The 23,567-nt window shown below is 33.4% G+C and overlaps 1 protein-coding gene across 1 annotated transcript in view; it reads left to right on the forward strand.

Moving 5' to 3' along the window:
• The window catches only part of HTR2C (5-hydroxytryptamine receptor 2C), a 295,289-nt gene that overhangs the window by 86,822 nt on the left and 184,900 nt on the right, over positions 1-23,567 (forward strand). The window contains exon 2 of the mRNA XM_036227088.1: positions 19,373-19,484. Within this exon, the coding sequence (XP_036082981.1) occupies positions 19,450-19,484 (35 nt within the window). The 5' untranslated portion in view covers positions 19,373-19,449. The remainder of the gene's footprint in view (positions 1-19,372; positions 19,485-23,567) is intronic.

Here is a 23,567-nt window from a genome sequence, read left to right on the forward strand (position 1 = left end):
CTTGTACTGACTGGTGGAAGAGCAGTCTCCAAATGCATTGAGTATAATAACTGGATAACATAGTTATTATCTGATTTGACCATAGTTTGAAAAAATGAATGTCTAGTATGAGAATTGTTTTATTAGAAAATTGCTACAGTACATTTGAAGTTGAAATTCTTATGATATTCATTACTCCTAAAAATGATTTTTTAATTCTAAGATTTGACCCCAAAATGTTGTAAATCTGTGCCATATTAACATAATCATCCCAGGACTAATCTGAACATTTGTTGCTAATTCACTTTGATCTAGCCATCTGCCGAAAACTCAGTGCCTAGAGTAAACAGAGGGATGATTTTTGAATTATGAGTCCATAATTTCTGAACAGTAAAAACTGACAAAAATTAAAACTTTACATATGTTATTACTTATTCAATTCTTAAATGTTTTATTATAAAAAGTCAGACAAGAATGACCTCAGGTGACCATCTAGCCTATAATTTTTAAAAATAATTCAGTGTCAGATGTAGTTTCTTCAATATGAGAGAAAATAATCTGCTGCATTACCATGATGATCTCATGGAATATCCAGAAATCAAATGTAAACTATGTCTTTTTATGGATTAATCTATATTAAAACATTAAGTAAAAACACTGGCATTTTTTTCTTAGTCTCATCAATATCATGTTTGACCAGGTCTTGGAAAGAAAAAATAATACAGTTTGATGGTAGAATATGTGATTGAAAAATGACTAATCACATGGTATGAAATCTGTTTCTTCTCGAAACACTCTCCCTTGATATTTTTCCATTTACCTATTCTTTCCATTTTATTCATTGCCCTGCGCTTTTTTTCTTCTCTCTCTAATTTAATATTTATGCTCTACTTGTTTAAAAGTTGGCTCTTTATTTTCTTTTTCATTATTATTATTATTTTATGGTGACATTGGTTAACAAAATCCGATAAGATTCAGCTATGCACTTTAACAAAAAGGTATATATATTTACACTGTGTGTTCACCTACCATAGGTAGATTTCTTTCTGTAACCACATATTCCACCTCCTTTACAGCATCTACCTCCCCACTCCCCCCACACCCTACCGTCTGGTAACGACGAGTCTTTAGTACATGTCCATAAGTCTCTGTCTTGTTCATTTGTTGATTTTAGGTTTATATCCCACATATAAGTGATATCATGTGATTTTTAACTATTTCTGTCATGGCTTATTTTGCTTAGAATGATTATCTAAAGGTCCATCCATGTTGTCATAAATGACAGTATATCATTTCTTCTGGCTGAGAAATATTCCATTGTAACACAGCTTCTTTATCAAATCATCTATCATAAGACACTTCTGTTGCTTCCATGTCCTAGCCACTGTGAATAGTGCTGCTATGAATATCGGTGTGCAAATATCTTTTCAGATATGGATTTTTAAGTCTTTGGAGTAAATACCCAGTAGAGGGATTGCTGGATTATATGGTAGATTAATTCTTAGTTTTTTGAGGAACCTCCATACTGCGTTCCATAGTGGCTGTACCAATTTGCAGTCCCACCAGCAATGTATGAGGGTTCTTTTTTCTCCCAGTCCTCTCCAACATGTGTTATTATTTGTCCTGTTGATTATAGCTATTCTAACAGGTGTGAGATGGCATACCATTGTAGTTTTGATTTGCATTTCCCTAATAGCTAACAATGTTGAGCATCTTTTGAAATATCTGTTGGCCTTTTGTATGTCCTTTAGGGAGAAGTGTCTGTTCAGGTCCTCTCCCCATCTTTTGATTGTTTTGTTGTTGTTGTTGTTGTTGAGTTGTATGAGTTCTTTGTATATTTCAGATATTAGACCCTTATCAGAAATGTTGCTTGCAAATATATTTTCCCATTCAGCTGGTTGTCTCTTTACCTTGTGGACAATTCCTTTTGCTGAGCAGAAGCTTTTAAGTTAGATGTAGTTCCATTCATTTATTTCAGCTTTCACTTCCCGTGTTTTGAGGGAATTCATAAATTCATAAAATCCTTTTTACGTCCAAGGTCCTTGAGTTTATTTCCTATGTTTTCTTCTATGCAATTTATTGTTTCGGGCCTTATATTCAGATTCTTAATCCACTCTGAGTTAAATTTGATGTATGGAGATAGAAAACAATCTAGTTTTATTCTTTTGCAGGTGGCTTTTCAGTTTGCCCAGCACCATTTATTGAAGGCATTTTCCTGTCTTTACTGTATGTTTTAAGCTTTTTTGTTGAAAATTATTTGCCCGTATAAATATGGGCTTACATCTGTACTATTGATTCTGTTCCAATGGTCCTTGTGTATGTTTCGCTGCCAGTAATCATGCCGTTTTGATTACTGTCACTTTACAGTATAATTTGAAGTCAGGAGAGTGATGCCTCCAGCCTCAATCTTTTTTTCTCAGGATGGCTTTGGCGATTCAAGGACTTTTGTGTTTCCATACAAATCTGATGATTTTTTGTTGTATTTCTTTAAAAAAAAAAGTGTAATGGGATTGCATTAAATCTGTTAAATGCTTCAGGTAATCAGGTCATTTTATTTTTTTAATATTTTTTATTAAGTTTGTTGGGATAACATCGGTTAATATAATTATATAAATTTCAGGTGTATATTATAATTTGACATTTATATATTCTATTGTGTGATTACCACCCAAAGTCCAGTTTTCTTCACCTACCATATATTTGATTTCCTTTACCCACTTCACCCTCCCCCTACCCCCCTATATCTGACTCCCTTTACTCTGTCTACCCTCCCTTCCTCCCCTACCCTCTACCCTCTGGTAACCACTAGTCCATTGTCCATGTTTCTGTGTATCTATTTCTCCTGTTCTTTTGTTGCTTTTAGGTTTATATCCCATATATCAGTGATATCATATGGTTTTCAACTTTTTCAATGTGGCTTATTTCAGTTAGTAAGATTATCTAGAGGTCCATCCGGGTTGTCACAAATGGCAGTATTTCATCTCTTCTTATGGCAAGAATATTCCATTGTATATATGTACCACAGCTTCTTTAGCCAATCACCTATCATAGGACACTTCAGTTGCTTCCCTGTCCTGGCCACTGTCCATAATGCTGCTATAAACATCAGTGTGCAAATAATTTTTTTTAAATATGAGTTTTCAAGTCTTTGGAGTAAATACCTAGTAGTGGGATTGCTGGATCACATGGTAGATCAATTTTTAGTTTTTTGAGGAGCCTCCATTCTTTTTTCCATAGTGACTGTACCAATTTGCAGTCCCACCAGCAGTGTGAGTGTTCCTTTTTCTCTGCATTCTCTCCAACATTTGTTATTGCTTGTCCTGTTGATTATAGCTATTCTAACAGGTGTGAGATGGTTTCTCATTGTGGTTTTGATTTCCATTTCCCTAATAGCTAGTTATATTGACCATCTTTTTATATGTATGTAGGCCATTTGTATATCCTCTCGAGAGAAGTATGTTCAGGCCCTCTACTCATCTTTTGATTGGATTTTTTGTTTGTTTGTTTGCTTTGGTTTTGTTTGTTTGTTTGTTTGTTTGTTATTGAGTCGTATGAGTTCTTTGTATATTTTGGATATTAAGCTATTATTGGAGGCGTTGCTTACCAATATATTTTCCTATTGAGATGATTTTCTCTTTACTTTGTAGACAATTTCTTTTGCTGAGCCGAAGCTTTTTAGCTTGATGTAGTCCCATTCATTTATTTTTGCTTTTACTTCCCTTGCCTTTGAGGTCAAATTCATAAAATACTCTCTAAGTCAAAGGTCCTTGAATTTCATTCTTATGTTTTCTTCTATGTATTTCATTGTTTCGGGTCTGATATTCAGATACCACAGTTATTTTAACTACATTCATTCTTCCAATCCAAAAACATGGAATGTCATTCCATTTCATTTTATTGTCCTCAATTTCTTTAAATAGGTTCTTATAGTTTTCATTATACAAGTCCTTCATATATTGAATTAGATTTATTTCTATGTATTTTATTCTTTTTTGAGCAATTTCAAAAGGAAGTATTTTTTCCACTTCTTCTGACACTTCATTATTGGAGTATAGGGATGCTATCGATTTCTGAATGTTGAATATGTATCCAGAAACTTTACTGTATTTGCTTAATGTTTCTAGTAGTATTCTTGTAGAGTCTTTAGGATTTCTACATAGACATTCGTGTCATCCACAAACAGTGACAGTTTGACTTCGTTTCTTATCTGGATGCCTTTTATATCTGTCTCTTGCCTAACTGCACTTGCTAGGACCTCCACTGTTATAGTGAATAACAGTCGTAATAGGGAAGAGTCTTGTCTTGTTCTTGAACTTAGAGGAAAGGTTTTAAAATTTTCACCATTAAGAATAATGATGGCTGAGGGTTTGTCTTAGATGATCTTTATTATTTTAAGGTACTTTCCTTTCATACTGATTTTGTTGTGTTTTAATCATAAATGGATGATGTATCTTGTCAAAGGCTTTTTCTGCATCTACTGATATGACTGTATGATTCTTCTTTTTTAATTTATTTAAATGGTATATCACATCACTGGATTGTGGTGTATAATCTTTTCAGTATGTTATATTTGGTTCACTAGTATCTTATTTAGGATTTTTGCATCTATGTTTATGAGAGACATTGGTGTGTAGTTTACTTTGTGTTATCTTTACCAGTTTTGAATATCAGGTAATACTGACTTCATAAACTGTGTTGGGAAGTATTGTCTCCTCTTCGATTTCTTGGAAGAGATTGAGAAGAATAGGTATTAAATCTTCTTTGAATGTTTTGTAGAAATCACTGGTGAAGCCATCTTGTCCTGGACTTTTAACTTTTAGGAGGTTTTTGATAATTGTTTCAATTTCCATCCTACTGATGGGTCTATTTAGATTTCCCAGTTCTTCTTGATTCAGTCTAGGAAGGTTGTAGTTTTTCAGATACTGTTCCATTTCTTCTAGGTTGCTAAATTTGTTATTATATACTTTTTCATAATATTCTTCTATGATTCCTTGTATTTCTGTGGTGTCTGTCATAATGTGTACTCTTTCATCCATGATTTTGTTTATTTGTGTCTTTTTCTTTTTTTCTTTAGTGAATCAAGCCAGGAATTTGTCAATTTTATTAACTTTCTCAAAGAACCAGCTCTTTGTTGCTTTTTATTTTCTATTGCTTTGTTTTGTTTTTGATTTCATTTATTTCTGCTCTAATTTTGATTATTTCTTTTCTTCTGATGACTTTAGCCTTCATTTGTTCTTTCTTTTCTAGTTTTTTTTTTTAAGATGAAACATTAGGTTGTTTACTTGGACTTGTTCTTATTTTTGGAGATAGGCCTGTAATGATATGAACCTCCCTCTTATGACTGCTTTTGCAGCTTACAAATGTTTTAATATGTTGCACTATCATGAGCATTCGTTTCTATGGTCATCTCGATCTCTTGTTATTTCTTCTCTGACCCGGTTATTCTTCAGTAGCGTGCCGTTTAATCTCCATGTATTTGTGGTTCTTCCTGATTTGTTTTTGCAGTTGATCTCTAATTTCAAAGTATTGTGATCTGAGAATATGGTTGGTATGATATCAATCTTCTTTATTTGTTGAGACTATCTCTTCTCTGTGTCCCAGTATATCATCAATCCTTGAGAATGTTCTGTTTGCACCAGCTGTTTGGGGATGGAAGGCTCTGTAAATGTCAATTATGTCCAATTTATCTAATGTGTCATATAAGGACATTATTTCCTTATCGATTTTCTGTTTGGATGATCTGTCCATATTTAACAGTGGGATATTTAAGTTCCCTATTATATGATAGTGTTTTGGTCTGTGCCTCCCTTTAGTTCTGTTAGTAAATTGCTTTACATATTTCAGGGCTCCCTGATTGGTGCATGATTCCCTTTACCATCATGAAGTGTCTTTATTTGTCTTTTTTATTTTGAAGTCTATTTCATGTAATATTAGTACTGCTACTCCCACCTTACTCTGAATGCCATTTGCTTGAAATAGCATTTTCCAGCCTTTCACTTTGAGTCTACATTTGTCTTTGGCGCTGAGACATGTCTCTTGGAGGCAGCATATGGTTGGGTTTTGTTTTTTGATTCATTCAGCAACTCTGTTCCTTTATATTGATGATTTCGGACCATTTACATTTAGGATGATTATTGATATATGAGACCTTCTTGTAGCCATTTTGTCTTTTGCTTTCTGGTAGCTCGGTGTTTTCATTGCTTCCTTGTCCTCGTGTTTCTGTTTTCTGTATTTTGGTTGGCTTTTGTGGGTTTTGCTTCTGGTTCTTCTTGTTTTGTGCTATATACTTTGGTTTTGAATCTTTGGAGTGTGGTTACTATTACTTATGTAAATTATAGTTATATATACACAGTCACTCTGTTTATTTTTTGTGTGCCTTATCTCCATTCCACTTTGTGAATTTAGATCTTTGAATATGCCCCTTTTCAGCCATTGTTGTCTCAATTTATCCCTATGTATGCTGAACATTCATTACTATCTTGCTAGAGCAAATCTTTTATTACTTAACCTTATAATGCCTTATTCTTAGTAAAGCTTGCACTCCTCTGCTTCTATCTGCCTGCTAGTCACCTAATTTCTAATTATGTATTTTTTTTTCATTTTGCTTTAGGTGAGCTGATGCCTTTTGTTACAGGCCTTGTAGTGGAGAATTCCCTCAATTTTTGTATGTCTGGAATGGTCTTTCTTTCTCCTTCATATCTAAAGGAAAACTTAGCTGGATAGATTATTCTTGGCTGGTTGTTCCTTTCACTTCATAGTTTGAATATGTGGTTCTACTCCTTTCTCACTCATAAAGCTTGCGCTGAAAAGTCCAACAATAATCTAATGGGTTTTCCTTTAAAGTTATCATTTTCTTCTCCTTGGCTGCCCTGAGAATTCTGTCTTTTTCATTGATTTTTGATAATTTTAATACAATATGTCTTGGTAAAGGCCTTTTGGGGTTGAGATAATTGGATGTCCTGTTGACTTCTTGAACTCCAACCTCCAGGTCTTTCCTTAGATTTGGGAAATTCTCATCAAATACTTGCCTGAAAATGCTTTCTAATTTTTGCTCCTTTTACTCCCTTTTGATAATGCCCATTATTTTTATGTTTTCTCTCCTGATAGTTTCAGCTAGTTCTTGTATTTCTCTTTCATTATTTTCCATTCTTTGTTTTCTCTCTTCTTCCTTCTGATTTATTCTAGATTTCTGTCCTCAATATAATTGATTGGTTCCTCCATTTGGTCGACTCTATTTCCCTAGCTTGTTATTTCATTTTTCAACTCTCGCAGTGTGTTTATCTACAGAAAACTATTCTGTTCTTTTTGATTGTTTCATTCTCTTTGCTCTGCTCATATAGTTGTTTTTTTCAATTCCTGAAATTGTTAATATCACTCTTTTCAGAACTCACTGAGTTTCTTCAGAAGTACCATCCGGAATTCTCTGTCATTTAAGTCACATGTTTCTACGTCTGTAAGCTTATTTTCTGGAGATGTTTCTCATTCTTTCTAAGATGCCTTGTCACTTTGGTTGTTCATGGTGTTTAATGGACTATTTCTCTGCCTGGGCATTAATGGAAGTGTATTCTGTTTTTTGTTTTGTTTTGTTTTGTTGTGTTGTGTTTTTTGTTCCCCCCCCAGAAAGAAAATTTATTATATAATCTCTCTAGCCTGTTGCAAAAAAAGACTTTATTTTTTGGTTTCCAGAAGGTGACATCTAAGCCTCTTGGATTCCTGCTTTATATAAAGCCTTAAGGGTGCCCTTTTCCCCCCCTTGTAGATGTTTAATCACCCTTGCTACCTTCAGTCAGTCTCTGTTAGTGTCAGTTACAGTTTCGGTAGCATTTGTTAAGATTCCCTTGGGGCTCCATGGTGTTCGATCTTGGAAGATATGGAGGGAGAGACCCTCTGGGTTGGGAGTTGGGGGATGTGGCTCAGCCTCAGTTTTGCAACTGCCCCTGCTAAAAATCAATTGTTTCTCTGCCATCCTGCTTCTCTGCTCTTTGCCCTGATGACTGGGCCATGTCACTGGCCACATGGAGTTCACAGCACTCCCAGGCAAGGGTGTTCAGGGAACTTGCTGCACCTTCTCCCCTCCCCCTCTTCCTACAGTGAGCTCTGGGGGCTGTGAGAGGCTGCTTCTTTATTTCTCTCAGTCCACTGCCTGACACCCAGGGTTCTGACCAGTGGTAGCTCCCATGCGCAGATCCCAGGGTCAGATATGCTGGTGTGCAGTCTGGGTGTTTTTCGTTGAGTTTTATATGTTCAGCTTACTGATGATTCAAGGGGAGAGATCTGAGGACATCTTTCACTCCACCATGTTGCTCCGAACTCTACAAGTTGACTCTTAAAACTAATCTCCAGCTATGACTTTTCTGGACTCCAAATAGTGTTTTTCCACTATTGTTATTGTTTTTGCCTTTATCTCCCAATATATAACAATGTAGATGCTATTTCATAAGTTAAATTTAATATGTGTAAAACTGATATGATATTCAAACTTATTTCCCTTTCTCATCTTTGTAGTTTTAACAAATGAATTCAACATACAGTATTCTGCAGACAACCAGGATTGTCATATATCTCCCATGACTTGGATGTCAAATTGACATGGAAAACAAATGATCCTTTAGAGAGAGCACAGCACTGGTGTTCTAAGTGAATCATCACATTATTGTTCAAAAGGTGTAGCATGCTTAAATGCACCTCTATGCAAAACCCTTAAAAAGCCACTAAGAAGTAGTTGAATTACGAGCTGTGAACTGAAGAAACCTTAGTTTTCATCATAGTCATTTTTAAATTTAGAGCTAAATAGAAATCACTCTAATTAGCTATGAATTTAAGAAATTCCCAAGTCTGGACTGAGACCATGTTGGAGGAGTCAAAAGTAGAATCTGCTTTTTAATTCATGCCAGCCTTTCTTCCCCACCGTGTTTTTGCTTTTTATTTTCATTATTTTCAACTCCAAGATGATTATTAATATTGACTTTAAGTATTATTATGAGTGATATTGATTCCGATAGCTTGAAATTTATTTTTGAATATACAGTGGAGATCTTATTTTGGTTCAATTTTTTTCAAGTATTCACACTATTTTTGATGATATATGCTTTATGACACATGACATATGTTAACATATGAGCATAGATTCATGAGGATCAATTAAATACAATGTTGGGGGTATGGTTTTAGCTTAATTAAAATTTCATATTAATTGAGGTTATTCTGCAATATCCTGTGTAAAAGTGTACTCTTGAGAATTATGTGAAAACTAACATTTGTCTTCCTTTTTGCCTTAGCAATTGTAGTTACTGTTATTGATGCCTGAAGATCTTACAGTATTTTAGAGAGATCATAAAAAGGTTTGTGATTTATGCTACAGGAAGAAACAAGAGATTGGTCTAAATGTATATTTACAGATCCTAAACTTATTTCTGTGCTATTTTAGTCTGTGATTTTTTTCTTCATACTTGAGATATCTAATTGATTTCAGTTTAATCAATATTTTTCCTATGCAAGATTATTATTATTATATTTATAATATAAACATGTGTATATATTTTTGTAACATTCTTATGTTGTTACATGATCATATTTTCTATGAACTCATACAAATTCTTATTAAAATTAATTAATCATGTGTCCTTCATCTTACAATTGATATTTCTTCTTTATTTTATAAAAAACAAATCTTCTCAAATGAATACTTGAATTGATGAGTATTCTTTTTATAGTCACACAACTATGAGTATTCTATTTTGAAACATTGGTGGAGTCTGAGAGGTGTACAGATCAGAGCATTTAACTAGAGTTGTTATTATTTTGTTTCTTTTACTAATTTATCTTATCCAAGGTTTTAAGAGGTGTTACATTCCCTCTTCTTTTTGTAGAACTACTCACAGAACATTTCTCACTATGAAATGTCATCCCAGTGATCTGGCCTTTTAGGAAACATGTAATGTAGCGTTACTTACTTTATATAATTTATTCCTTTCATATCATACCTCTATACTTACCGCCAATCAGATTTAGCCAACTTTAAAAGGATGAAAAATTTAAGAACATAAAAAGATATTATGTTGCCCTCAAGGTATTTTAGTTAATAAATTGGAAATCTGTATATATTTTATGGTACTTTTGTGATTAATATGTGCTTTTCTCAATTAATAAAATTGGAATGTAGAAAAATAAATATTTGTTGTTTAATTTTCCTGTTTATAATTTTTAGGAAAATCTACCTGTAAGAACTATGACACAGTTTATTATTTTTTTAATAGAATATAATATTTTTGAGTAACAATAATGGGATTCTACGATGGCTGAGAATATGGATAATATGATGTTTAATGAGGTGATTATTATATCAAGCTATGGCAAATAAAATTTCAATTGATTTATTATAATCTATTGGAATTAAGTATATTTTAACTTTGAATCACTTAAATTATGTTAATCTTTTGAACTTGGAAAATAAAAATTCAAATCAATTTTTACATTTTATTATCGAGAAAAGAAGTATTTTGATATTGACTGAGGGCTAAGAAGCAACATAAGGCCATTTTGTCTCTCTTTACCATTTTTTCTGTCACTTATTTCCAGACCTCCAAGAAAAAAGGATTTATCTACTGTCTAGCAGGATTTCATGAGGTAGAAATAGTCCAGTTAATGGTCTGACTAATGTCATTCTATCTCTCTCAAAAAATATTTAGAGTTTCTGGATACTGAAGGACACACATTGTATATTACTATAGTTAATGGAATGATTTTGAGACAGAATTTTTTTGTAGGTAGCACTAATAGAGCTTACAAGTGAAAGTTGAGGAATAAGAAGAGAGAATAGATTAAATTTGTGGCTTGAGTGACTAGAATATTAGTGCTATTTAATGAGATGAGAAACGTAGGGAAGTGCAATTTGTTCTAGTAAAAATTTATTTCTAAATTTCTAAAAAAGAACTAGAAAACATTTAAAAAACTACCAACCAATTTTATTATATCCCTTGAAAATATTTACAAATTAGACAAAATGGATATTTCATGTTATTCAAGTGCTCAAGCTATTCAATCAACTCTTCTTCCTCCTATACACAACACAAACACATGCACTAAATTTTTCTCACTGACAGCCCACCACGTGCCAACTTAAAATTGTAACAATTCTGACTCTTGTAATAGCTTATGGTCCCAGGAATGAACAGACTTGGATGTTTGAGCATGGGAGGAATATATAACAAAAATCCTAAATAGAAGATATAGAAAAAACAAGATGGAGAAAAGACAAGTTCCTCCATTCTGGTCCCAGTTAGGAATCACTAGGAAGAAAAACCAAAGAGTCTCTATGTTAATCACTAGAACTCACATTGATTAGTTCTTCAAAGCCAATGCAAAAAAATTGATATTGACATGTTCTACTCTGTAAGATGTTATTCCCACAAAGCAAATTTACATCCAGTCTGCTCTCAGCCAACATTTTAGTACACTGAATACAATGCATGCTAGGTGGTGAATAATCTGCTATGTAAATATCTGGTGGGGGTTTTGCAATGAAATCAATAAATCCTTGAAAAATGGCCTACAGAAATCAAAAGTAATAGATTGACATTACAAGCATGGTAGCAGGAAGGGTCCCCTTGATCTCTCCCCTGGGAAAACAAATAGAACAGCTATATTCCAGTAGAAAATTCCCAGCCTAACACACAAACACTTCTGAGAGACCTACTCATCAAAGCATCTGAAGGTGAGCAATTTGGGCAATTAAGTGAAGAGGAAACAAAGAATGGAGATGGTTGCAATCGATGCAGTCTGGAAGTCCCTGCAGGACTCAGGAAGAGGGGAAGAATCAGGTTGCAGTGAACTCTCTCTGTAACCCCAATCATTCCTACTTGAGTGATCAGCATGTAATATGGCAGAACCTAATGATCAGGACAGAGACAGAATACAGAAGTGCGACAGCTATGTTCTAGAAAGCAGAGTCATGGAGCCCAGCTGCTTCCTTATCCTGACAGAGCTCACTTCCCTGCACCTTTCCCAGAGCTAGTAGCAGGACCCAGACACAACTGCAGCAGTGAGTGTCTGGCTACATAGAAGGGAGTTGGCAGCTCCAGGAACTGAAGAGACAGCTTCTATGTGGCAGACACAGTGTGCACACTGCTAGTCCCAGTAAAAGGGATGAAGATACAGAGGCGAGGTTGTTGAGATCTGGTAGCCACCATTATTGGAAGAAAAACAGCCACAGGCACACTGGCACTTCTCTCAACCCACCCAACTGCCACCCATCCAGGCTGATCCTGATGGAGTCACTTGGGGCATCTCAGGCAGCACAACATTGCATCTGGCTGCTGAGGCAGCACTGAGATTTCAGGAGCTTTTCAGGGGCTCAGATTTCCATTGGCTCCCACATTTTCCTGTGACACACACATCCACAGAACATAAAGAGGTTTTTTTCTTTTTCTTTTTTGCCACACAACAGAGATCTGGGAGGGCTGGGCAGTGCAGTAAGATTGTGCGTCACCTACGGGATAATAAAAGAAAAATTTCTTAATCAACCTGCTAAAAAGTGATCACTCTTAATAACAATAAAATTTTTAAAGAAGCAGAGTTCATTCCCGTAAATGCCCACGCAGATAAATAATCCATCAAATACCATGAACAACCAAGGTGACAAGGCAGCTCAGAAATAAAATGAAAAATCTCCAGAAAATAAACTTAAAAATATAGTAATATAAGATTTAAGTGACAGATTTTCAAGATTGTAGTCCTGATAAAAGTACACAAGATGCATAAAAATTCTGATTGGCAGTTCAATGAACTCAGAAACAAAACCAATGAACAAAAAGAATACTTTACCGAAGAGATTGAAACTCTAAAAATGAACCAAGTAGGGCTTCTGGAGCTGAAGAAGTATTAAAAGAGATGAAGAATGAAATAGCAAGCTTAGGAAATAGAGCTGGCCAAATGGAGAAAAGAATTAGTGATATCGAAGACAGAAATCTGGACATGACACAGATAGAAGAAAAGAGAGACTTAAGAGTAAATATGTATATATATATATATATATATATATATATATATATAAATGAAGTCTACAAGAACTAGCTGACACCATCAGAAAAAGCAATAATAATGGGTATATCAGAAAGAGAAAAGAGGGAGAAAGAACAGAGAACATATTCAAACAGTCAAAGAGAAATTCCCAAAACTATGGAAAGAACTGGATTCTTGAATCCAAAAATCAAACAGAATACCTATTATCTTAATCCAAAAAGACCTCCTCCAAGACACATTATATTAAAAATGACAAAAATTAATAACAAAGAATGAATTCTCAAGGCAGCCAGAGAAGACAGTAACCTATAAAGGAAAATTCATTAGATTATCATTTGATTATTTAGCAGAAACTATACATGCTAGGAGAAAATAGAATAAAAGATTCAAAATATTGAAAGACAGAAATTATAAGCCAAGAATAATATATCTAGCAAAGTCCTCCTCTAGAGATAAAGGAGGAATAAAGAGCTTTTCAGACATACAGAAACTGAGGGAATTTTCCACCACAAGGCCTGCATTACAAGAAATACTGAAAGAGGTTTAACTACCTGAAACAAAAGGATAAAAGGATACAAATTGTAAGATGACAGAAACAGGAAAGTGCAATCCTCAAACAGAATAAGATGTTATACATTTAAATATACATTATGGTTAAAGGAGGTAAAAACATTTTAAAAAGAGAAAACAGTAGTTACTGCAACTCAAAAATTAACTCACAACATGAATAAAGATAATTTCAGACAACAAAAACAGAAAAAGGTAGGAATTAAAGGTCTGAATTTTCAAAGGGAAATGATGATAAGATGCACATAGAAGAAAAAAGACTATTGTATATATGAAACTTTCTTTTACATAAACTTGATGATCAAATACAAAAAAAAAATATCCAGAATACATTTAACATAAAAAAGAGGGGACAGAGAGAAAAATTGTAGAATATCATCAAACTAAAATAACAGAAACACAAGAGCAAAGAAACAATGGAGACACCAAGCTACCAGAAGCAAAATATAAAATGACTATAGGAAAACTTCGTATTTCAATAATCACCCTAAATGTAAATGGACTGAACTCACCAATAAAAAGTCACAAAATAGCAGATTGGATCAAAAAACAAAATCCAATCATATGCTGCCTTCAATAGACACATCTGAGTAGTAAGAACAAATATAGACTCCAAATGAAACTGTGGAAAACAATAATAGAAGCAAGTGGCATCCATAGAGAACCAAGTGTAGCTATGCTTATAACTGGCAAAATTGATTTCAGTATAAAAAGTGTAACAAGAGACAAAGAAAAAACTTCACAATGATGAAGGAGACAATGTGTACCTGGAAGATTTAACTCTTATCAATATATATGTTCTCAATCAAGGAGCACCAAAATATGTAAAGCAACTACTAACAGAACTATAGGGAGAAACAAATAAAAATACATTTATAGTAGGGGAACTAAATAGCCCACTGTCATCTTGATCATCCAAACAGAAAATCAATAGAGAAATATCCTCCTTAAATGACACATTAGACCAACGGGACATAATCGACATTTATGGAATCTTTCATCCTAAACCAGCACCTTGTACATTCTCTAGTGCACAAAGAACATTCTCAAGGATAGATCATATTTTAGGGAACAAAACTAGCCTCAAAAAATTTGAGAAGATTGAAATCATACCAAACATATTCTCTGACTGCAATGCTTTGAAACTGGAGATGAACTGCAAAAGGAAAGCAGGAAAACCCACAAATACGTGGAGATAAAACAACATGCTACCAAAGAACAACTGGGTCAAAAAATAAATAAAAGTAGAAATCAAAAGATATATAGAAACAAATGACAATGAAATTACAACATATCAAAACTTTTGAATATAGCAAAAGCGGTAATTAATGGAAAGTTCATATCATTTCAGGCCTATCTTAAAAATCAAGAATGATCCAAAATAAACAACCTAATATTACATCTTAAAGAAGTAAAAAAAAAGAACAAATGAAACCCAAAGTCAGGAGAAAAAAAGGAAATAATAAAAATCAGAACAGAATTAAATGAAATTGAGAAAAAAAAAGACAATAGAAAAAAAATTAATGCAAGGAAGATCCAGTTCTTGAAAAGATCAATACAATTGACAAACCTTTGGCTAGACTCACTGAAAAAAAAACTCTAATGAACAAAATCAGAAATGAGAGAGAAATTATGACAGGTACCACAGAAATACAAAGGGTCAAATAAGAATACTGTGAGAAAATATATGCCACCAAATTTAATAACCTAAAATAGATAAGTTCTTAGAAATATACAACCTCTCTGGATTGAATCATGAAGAACTGGAAAATCTAAATAAATAATCAAAAGTAAGGAAATTGAAAAAAATCATCAAAACCCCCCCAAAGTCAAAGTCCAGGCTCAGATAGTTTCGCTAGTGAATTCTACCAAACATTCAAAGATTTAATACCTATTCTCCTCAAACTCTTCCAAAAAAATAGAAGAGGAGGCAATACTTCCCAACTCATTTTATGAGGCCAATATTACCCTGTTACCACAACCTGGTAAAGGTAACACACAAAAAAGAGAAAACTATAGACCAATATCTCTCATGAACACAGAGGCAAAAATCCTAAATAAGATACTAGTGAACCGAATACAGCAACACATTGAAAAGATTATAAACCAAGATCAAGTGGGCTTCATCCCAGGGGCACAAGGATGGTTCAACATACACGAATCGATTAATGTGATATACTACATAAACAAAATAAAGGATAAAAATATTATGATTTTATCAATAGATACAGAAAAAGAATTTGACAAGATACAGCATCAATTTATGATTAAAAGAGTTAAGAAAATGGGTATAGAAGAAAAAGTACCTCAACATAATAAAGACCATATATGACAAACCCTCAGCTGATGTCATACTTAATGATGAAAAATAAAACAAATTTCACTTTAAAATCAAGAACAAGACAAATCTGTCTTCTATCATATCTATTATTGAATATAGTGATGGAAGACCTAGCTAGAGCAGTCAGGCAAGAGAAAGAAATAAAAGGCATCCACATTGGAAATGACAAAGTTGAAATGTCACTTTTTGCAGATGACATGATTATATAGAAAATCCAAAAGACTTCACCAGAAAATGATGAGAAACAATAATCAAATATAGTAAAGTTTCAGGATACAAAATGAATGTACAAAAATCCATTTCATTTCTATACATTAAAAATTAAATTTTAGAAAAATAAATTAAAAAATAATTCCCTTTGCAATTATAGCAATCAGAATAAAATATTTTGGAATAAACTTAACAAACCATATGAAAGACCTATACACTGAAAACTATAAGACATTATTAAGAGAAAATGAAGAAGAAATGGAAGGATATTTCATGTTCATGGATTGGAAGAATCAACATAGTTAATATTGCCATATTACCCAAAGCAATATTCAGATTTAATGCAATTCCCATCAAAATCCCAGTGGCATTATTTAAAGAATAGAGCAAAAAATTATCAGATTTGTATGGCAGCACAAAAACTCTGACTAGCCAAAGTAATCCTGAGAAACAAAATGAGGCCAGAGGTATCATACTTCCTGACATCAAATTATTCTACAAAGAGACAATAATCAAAATGCATGGTATTGTCAGATAAAACAGACACAGTCCAGTGGAACAGATCCAAGAGTCCAGAAGTAAACCCATATATATTGGTAAATAATTTTCAACAAATGAGCCAAAAATATACAACAGAGAAAACAAACCTTCTTCAATAAATGCTGGAAAATTGGAAAGCCACATGTAAAAGAATGAAACCCACCTACTATCTGTCGCCATACACCAAAATTACCTCAAAATGGATCAAAAAACTAAATATAAGACTTGAAAGAATAAATTGCACAGAAGAAAAGACGATACTAAACTCATGGACCTTGGATTTAGAGAGTATTTTATGAATTTGGCCTCAAAAGCAAGAGAAGTAAAAGCAAAAATAAATGAATGGGACCCTATCAAACTAAAAAGCTTCTATACAGCAGAAGAATCCATCAACGAAACAAAGAGGCATCCAACTGAATGGGAGAATATATTTGCAAACAAGGCCTCTAATAAGGTGCTAATATCCAAAATATATAAAGAAATTATATAACTCTACAAAAAAAGACAATCTAATTAAAAATTGTGCAGAGGGCCTGAACTGACACTTCTCCCAAGAAGACAGATAAGTGTTGAACAGACATATGAAAAAATATTCAACTTCACTAGCTATTGAGGAAATGCAGATCAAAACCACAATGAGATATCACCTCACAGCTGTTAGATTGGCTATTATCAACACGACAAGTAATAGCAAGTGTTGGAGAAGTCGTGGGTAAAAAGGAACCCTAGTAAACTGCTGATGGGGATGTAAATTGGTACAGCCACTACAGAAAATAGTATACATTTTCTCAAAAAATTAGAGAATAGAATTACCATATGACCCAGAAAATCTCTCCTTTGTGTATCTGTAATGCAAGAGCACCTGGCCTGGAACTTGCATCTGAGTTTGGATATTCCAGAAAAACCACCAAGAGGACCAGAGGAGTGAGAAATGTTTGTTACTCATGAGGCAGGAAAGCTTCAGCAGTGGCCAGTCGGAGCTGCAGGAATTCAAACTACTGCTGACCAAGTGCAAGCAGAATTTTTTATGCCCATAAGAAGGGGAAGAGCCTATCTCATTGGGGAAGCAGCTGCCTTCTCAGACAGGTGGGAGTAAAGATGTGCTGCTTAGTTACAGGAACAGATAACATCCATGGGAGCAGCAGAAAACTTCCTTGGGTGTAGGCACTACTGAAAGCTCTTTATGTACTACCTTCCTTGGCTGCTGGCTGGGCAGCTGTCAGTCTTTTGAGTGTGTGGAGGGGCCATGTTCTGAATTAACCTTATAGTATGTATCAAAAAAAATTAAGAACATTTCTTCATAAAGATATATGTACCCCTGTGTTCATTGCAGTATTATTCACTATGTCCGAGACATAGAAACAACCAGAGTCTCTCAATTGATGATTGGATAAAGAAGTTGCGGTTCATATATACAATGGAATACTATTCAGCCATAAGAAAAGATGAAATACTGCTATTTGGACAGCATGGATGGATTTTGAGAATATCATGCTAAGCAAAATAAGTCAGACAGGAAAAGTTGAGAACCATATGATTTCACTCATCTTTGGAATATAAAATTGAAAGCAACAAATGAACAAGACAAACAAACAAAAACTCGTAGACACAGACAACAGATTAGTGGTTACCAGAGGGAAATAGGGAAGGGGGAAGGGGGAAGGGGGAGGTAGATGAAGATAAAAGACATCCAATACATGGTGACAGAAAGAAATTTAACTTTGGGTGGTGAACACACAATTCAATATATATATGATAATATATATGATATATTATTGAAATGTCCACTTGAAACATATATTTTTGTTAACCATTGTCACCTAATAAATTTAATTTTAAAAAATTTTAAAGGAATAAATAAAAAAAGAAATCGAAGGTATTTACTTTGAAAAAATAAAGTTTTTTTGAGAGTTTTCATGTTTTTTTCCTAGTACCTTTGAAGATACATTGTCACCTCTTAATAAAAGAAACTAAAGGTTTTTTGTTTCAATTATCTATGGTAACTGACCCTTTGCAATTTTCAGCATTATTCTGTGTGCTGTCGCTCCTATATACTATCTGTTGGATAATAACTAGTTGGTATATAGGGTGGTTGCTATGTTTAGTATAGTAAATTTGACCAACTCATTTATTTTGGTATAAACCTGTTTTGGCCCTTTGGAAATTATTCTTGGTTAGGGCAAAAGCATAAATCAAGCTATCTATGTAAATACAGATGGCTTTCTTTTGAAGAAAAAGAGTTAGAAATGCACCAATTATGTTCACTTTATAAAAACACTTAAAACTTGTTTTAGTTTTCCATGTTCCTATAAGATGCAAACTTTTTACTTTATACATGCTACTTAGTAATTAGATCATAAACATCCCCTTAACAGTTTGCAAATTGATTCATATATTCTTAATTCCTTTCTCAAAACACTGATTTGAAGCCATGTACCCTCCAACAGGGGAAGATTTAGCGGAAGCCCCATATAAATAAAGTGTAAACAAGAAATATTAGAAAAACTATGATGGTTGCATATTGGTAAATAATGAAAAATATATTCTCTTTGCCATTTTTTAATCACTTATATGATATAAGATACCTACTTGCTAAATTTTGTGTCGATTGTTTCTTATCACTTAATAACTATATTTGTTTATTGCATTGGTTGTTATGAAAGTTATTTTTGACTTTTAACTAATTTTCTTTTTCTTTTCTTTTTCTCTCCCCAGAAATGATGACTTTATGAATTCAATTCAAACTTTCTCTTCTCAATTTTAATCTTTTGTTGCTTAAGACTGAAGCAATCATGGTCAACCTGAGGAAAGTGGTGCATTCATTCCTGTAAGGATGTCATTACTTATTATTTTTTTTAAAAGATAACTTTTTATGGTAGTTTGTTCAAAAATGTTAAAAAGACTTTTCTATGATCATTCAGGTATATTTGTCTCAACGTGCATAAATGAGTTTCATTCCAATAGACTAATATTATGGGTGTTTCCTATTCAAAACCAAAAATAGGAAAAAAACAGTTATTTGAATTCCTGTTAAACACAGCCACTAATGTACAGAAGTGAGTAATATGTAATACTACCTTCAAATCAAAAAGAATTTCAATGTCTGTGGTAGCTCTCTTCATAGCTAAAACATAGGAATAAGATTTTTTTCCCCTTTTTCTTTCTGAATGAACTGAACAGCCAAGAGAATAAAATGTCTTTTTAAGTCTCTGGTTTTCTGAAGAATATTTGAGATTGCAAAAGAATGTATCAGAAGTCAACGAGTTAGGTTTAAGGTATGTAGCTGAACAGAAGAAAACAATGTCATTTTTGGCAATCTCGATACAATGGCTCAGTAGCTAAACTCAAAAAAATGTAACATAATAAGGATAAGTAAAAAATTGTATTCAAGTACTGGGCAATTTTAAACATGATCTAATCCAGGCATATCTTCTTTTTAACTTGGAAAAATGTAAAGTTGTTTTTTTCTAAACCTTCTCTTTGAGGAATGGGACCTTGAAATATGATCGAGGGCTCTGTAAATTCTGACTAGTATGATGAAGAAGGCTTGCATTGCCTTACTTCTACACAATCTCTTCTATGATTCTCATAAAAGAGCTCACCAAAGAAAAAAGTTTACAGAGTAGTGTAGATATAAAGTACATCAAGATTGATTCTTCTGCAATATGCACCATTGTAGCCCATCTTAGATGTTACTGTAAATTTTAGTGATGATAGACTTGAGGATATGGGATTCCAAGAAGACTAGAGGAGACAGGAAAAGTAAAGGGTGAGGGACAGTGACAAAGAAAGAAGAATCAGGTATAAGAAAATGAACGAACAAATGTTTCATGCATCTATGCCAATTCAATATATACTCATTGGTCTATATATCAAAATGTAGTACTATTTTAAAAGGCATCAGATTTTCCTGGTATGAAATTAAGGAATTCGTATCCATTTTTTTCCATTCTATTAAAAGAAACAAGGGACAATTCATATCTAATAATACTCATTGTCATATGCTATGGAAAATTTCAGTATATATTTTTAAATGTACTCAGACTTTTAAATCAAATTAACATTTTGATTATCTACTAAGAATGTAAAATTATATTTTCATTAAAATTTAGTAGCAATAAACAAATGCATTGTTATATGCATTGTTCAGAGAGAACTTGTGATTTCTGTGTACAAATTTTATGAGCCTTCTGTGGATATAAAAATAATTAATGTAAACTTTAAGAGCAAGATATAAATTACTCCTATTTTGTAAAAAAACTGTATACATGTCACTGAGTATATAAATATTAGAAATTAGGTTTAATTTAATTATAATATACCCAATTTTTAATTACAAAACCATAGAAAATAGGATTGGACTGCAATAAACCTCATAATACTTTTCCCATAGTAGTACTCAATAAGAAATTATTAAATTGAATTGAACTAAACCCAGAGAACTTAAATAATATACTTGTTCAGGATCTTTCCCAGTACCATTGCTTTATTTTATAATTCACAATAGATATATTAAAATTCTACAAGCTTCCTCGCTAATTCAGTATTTGTTTTATGGACTCTTTAATAAAATTTATATGTATCTGACCAGTAGAGGGAGGCAAGATGACTTCTTTAAGTGGTTTTCTAGTTCCAAATTCTAAGATACTCAAAGTATAAAATTCATAACTGGACATAGTTATTAATGTATTTTTTGTAATGTATGATTTCATTGTGTATTACTCTACTCTTTTTAGAGAAATATGAAAGGATTTAGATGTTTTCACAATTTACTTAAATAATGTGAAGTTGAATTGCATATTCTGCTAGGATCTTATTCTTTAAGCTTAAGGATAAATATATTTGTGGTTCTATAACTGACAATTAAAGAAGCATATTTTTGTGAGTATAAATCCTTGTAGGTCTACTTGAAATGGTCACCAGATAATTTAAACCAGAAAAAAAATTAAATACCAGAAGGGCGATTTTTTATTATCTAGACTAGAAAAGACCTCAGCTTTAAAATTACTGAGCTTGGTTCTGCATAAATAGGTATCTTCTTAAAATAAAATCAGGACTTAAATTCTTGACAAATTTTAAACTACATGAGTTCGGGTATAGTTACCATAAAATACTTTTGTTTAACTTTGAAGACAGAAAGAAGGTAAGTTCCAAGATTTGCTGAAGACCTATTATAACAAAGGTACTATTTCAGGACTTTACACATATCATTTAATTTTCATATTAGTCATATGATGGAAATAATCCTCATTGTCCAGATGAGGAAATTGATGTTCTGAGAGGTTAAGTGACTGGTCAAAAAATAGCTGAGGTCATGTAGCCAAGATATTGGCCGTTATGTCAAATGCAACAAATACAATGACAGAATAATTGAAGCTGAGAACAAAAAAATTTGCTTTTATTTAATTGGTCCTTTATTTCAGTAATTTTTCTTCATAATCATAGAAGAGTTATTACATAGATTATTTGAATCATGTATTATTTTCTATGTTCCAGGAAAATAATATGGCCTGCATTGGAAAGAATTTACTAATTACTTCTCATTACTTGATAAAAATTACTATTTTTGTTTTACTCCTCCATATTGCTTAGAGTATCAGCTAGCTTTGACTAATGAGGAAGTAATTTTAAGCTAAGTGTCTGAAATATTAATTTTCTATCTCTTGTAGAATGAGAAAATCAAAATATTTTCATGATTTCTTCATTATCTTAAAATACCTATAAGTATATTAACAAGATATTAAGAGAAATAATGTTTAAATATGCTAGAAAATTATTACAATATTTTTACTGGTTTAAATAATACCTATATTTTTCAGGCTAAATGTTCCAGTTTGGTTCAAAAAGTATGCTGGCTGTAACTGTGTGTGTTTATAATAGTATAGATATGATATGATTATTATAATCACAATCATCTACTTTTAGTACTGTGTTTCTCTGATGACTGATAATAATGAGCAATGAGTCAATCAAAACACACATATATTTTTCCTGTATAGAGATAATATTTTAAGTTCAAAGAACAAGTGAATGAGATAGTAAAATAAAAAGCATTTATGCAAAGAATGCACAGACTTTGGAGAGAGGGAAAAAATGCTGTAGATGATAGAGGCTCTGTTCATCCCTCTGGTGACCAAATCAAAGTTGTGATGGAAACAAGGAGCAATAGCAAGGAAAATTTTCCTGAAATCTAGAGAACAAGCCATACAACTAGGGAGAAATCCAAGAAATCACCCTGCGATGGCAGAAGGTAGGATGGGGCAAGGACACGGAGCTGCCTGGTCCTGAGAAGTGGAGGGAGATGGAGGCTGTGGCAGTAGCAGTGGCAGAAGACTCTTAAAGGGGCCATATCCATAAGCAGATTTTCATGATGGTGGACCTGCTCACTCAGAGCACAAATGCTGATTCAGCTCCACACCGGGGGCACCAAATACTTACAGAGAGACATTGTTAGAGTGAGGACCTAAGCGAGACTCGCTCTGTACAGAAGTGCTAGTGGTATACATTGTTCCCTGTTGAGCCCTCCTTGCTCCCAGTGCACAGACAAAGCATCGCCATAGCCCAGACATCATCAAACTGTATAACGGAGGTTGCTCCACCCAGAAGATTCCCTGAAACCCTGCCTCCCCCAACTCACGGCCCAACCCAAGCCACATCAGGTATATCCTCAGCAAATCAGGTGCTCCTTGCTGAGCAGCACCAGGACTCACACTAGAGGCAACTGGCCTCGGTTTCTGGTGTGGCCTTTTGAGAAAACTATAAGGATAGCATCTGTGGATTGCTTGCTGAAACTTAACAGGTGACCCCAGAAGGGTAGAGGCTTGGACTAAATTTAGGTTACAGATGAACTTCTCTCAGGACTATGCCACTGAACACTTACCATACAAAGCCATGCTAATAAGGTCGGGAG

Source organism: Rousettus aegyptiacus, unplaced genomic scaffold (assembly GCF_014176215.1).
Source record: "Rousettus aegyptiacus isolate mRouAeg1 unplaced genomic scaffold, mRouAeg1.p scaffold_m13_p_9, whole genome shotgun sequence".
Lineage (NCBI taxonomy): Eukaryota > Metazoa > Chordata > Mammalia > Chiroptera > Pteropodidae > Rousettus > Rousettus aegyptiacus.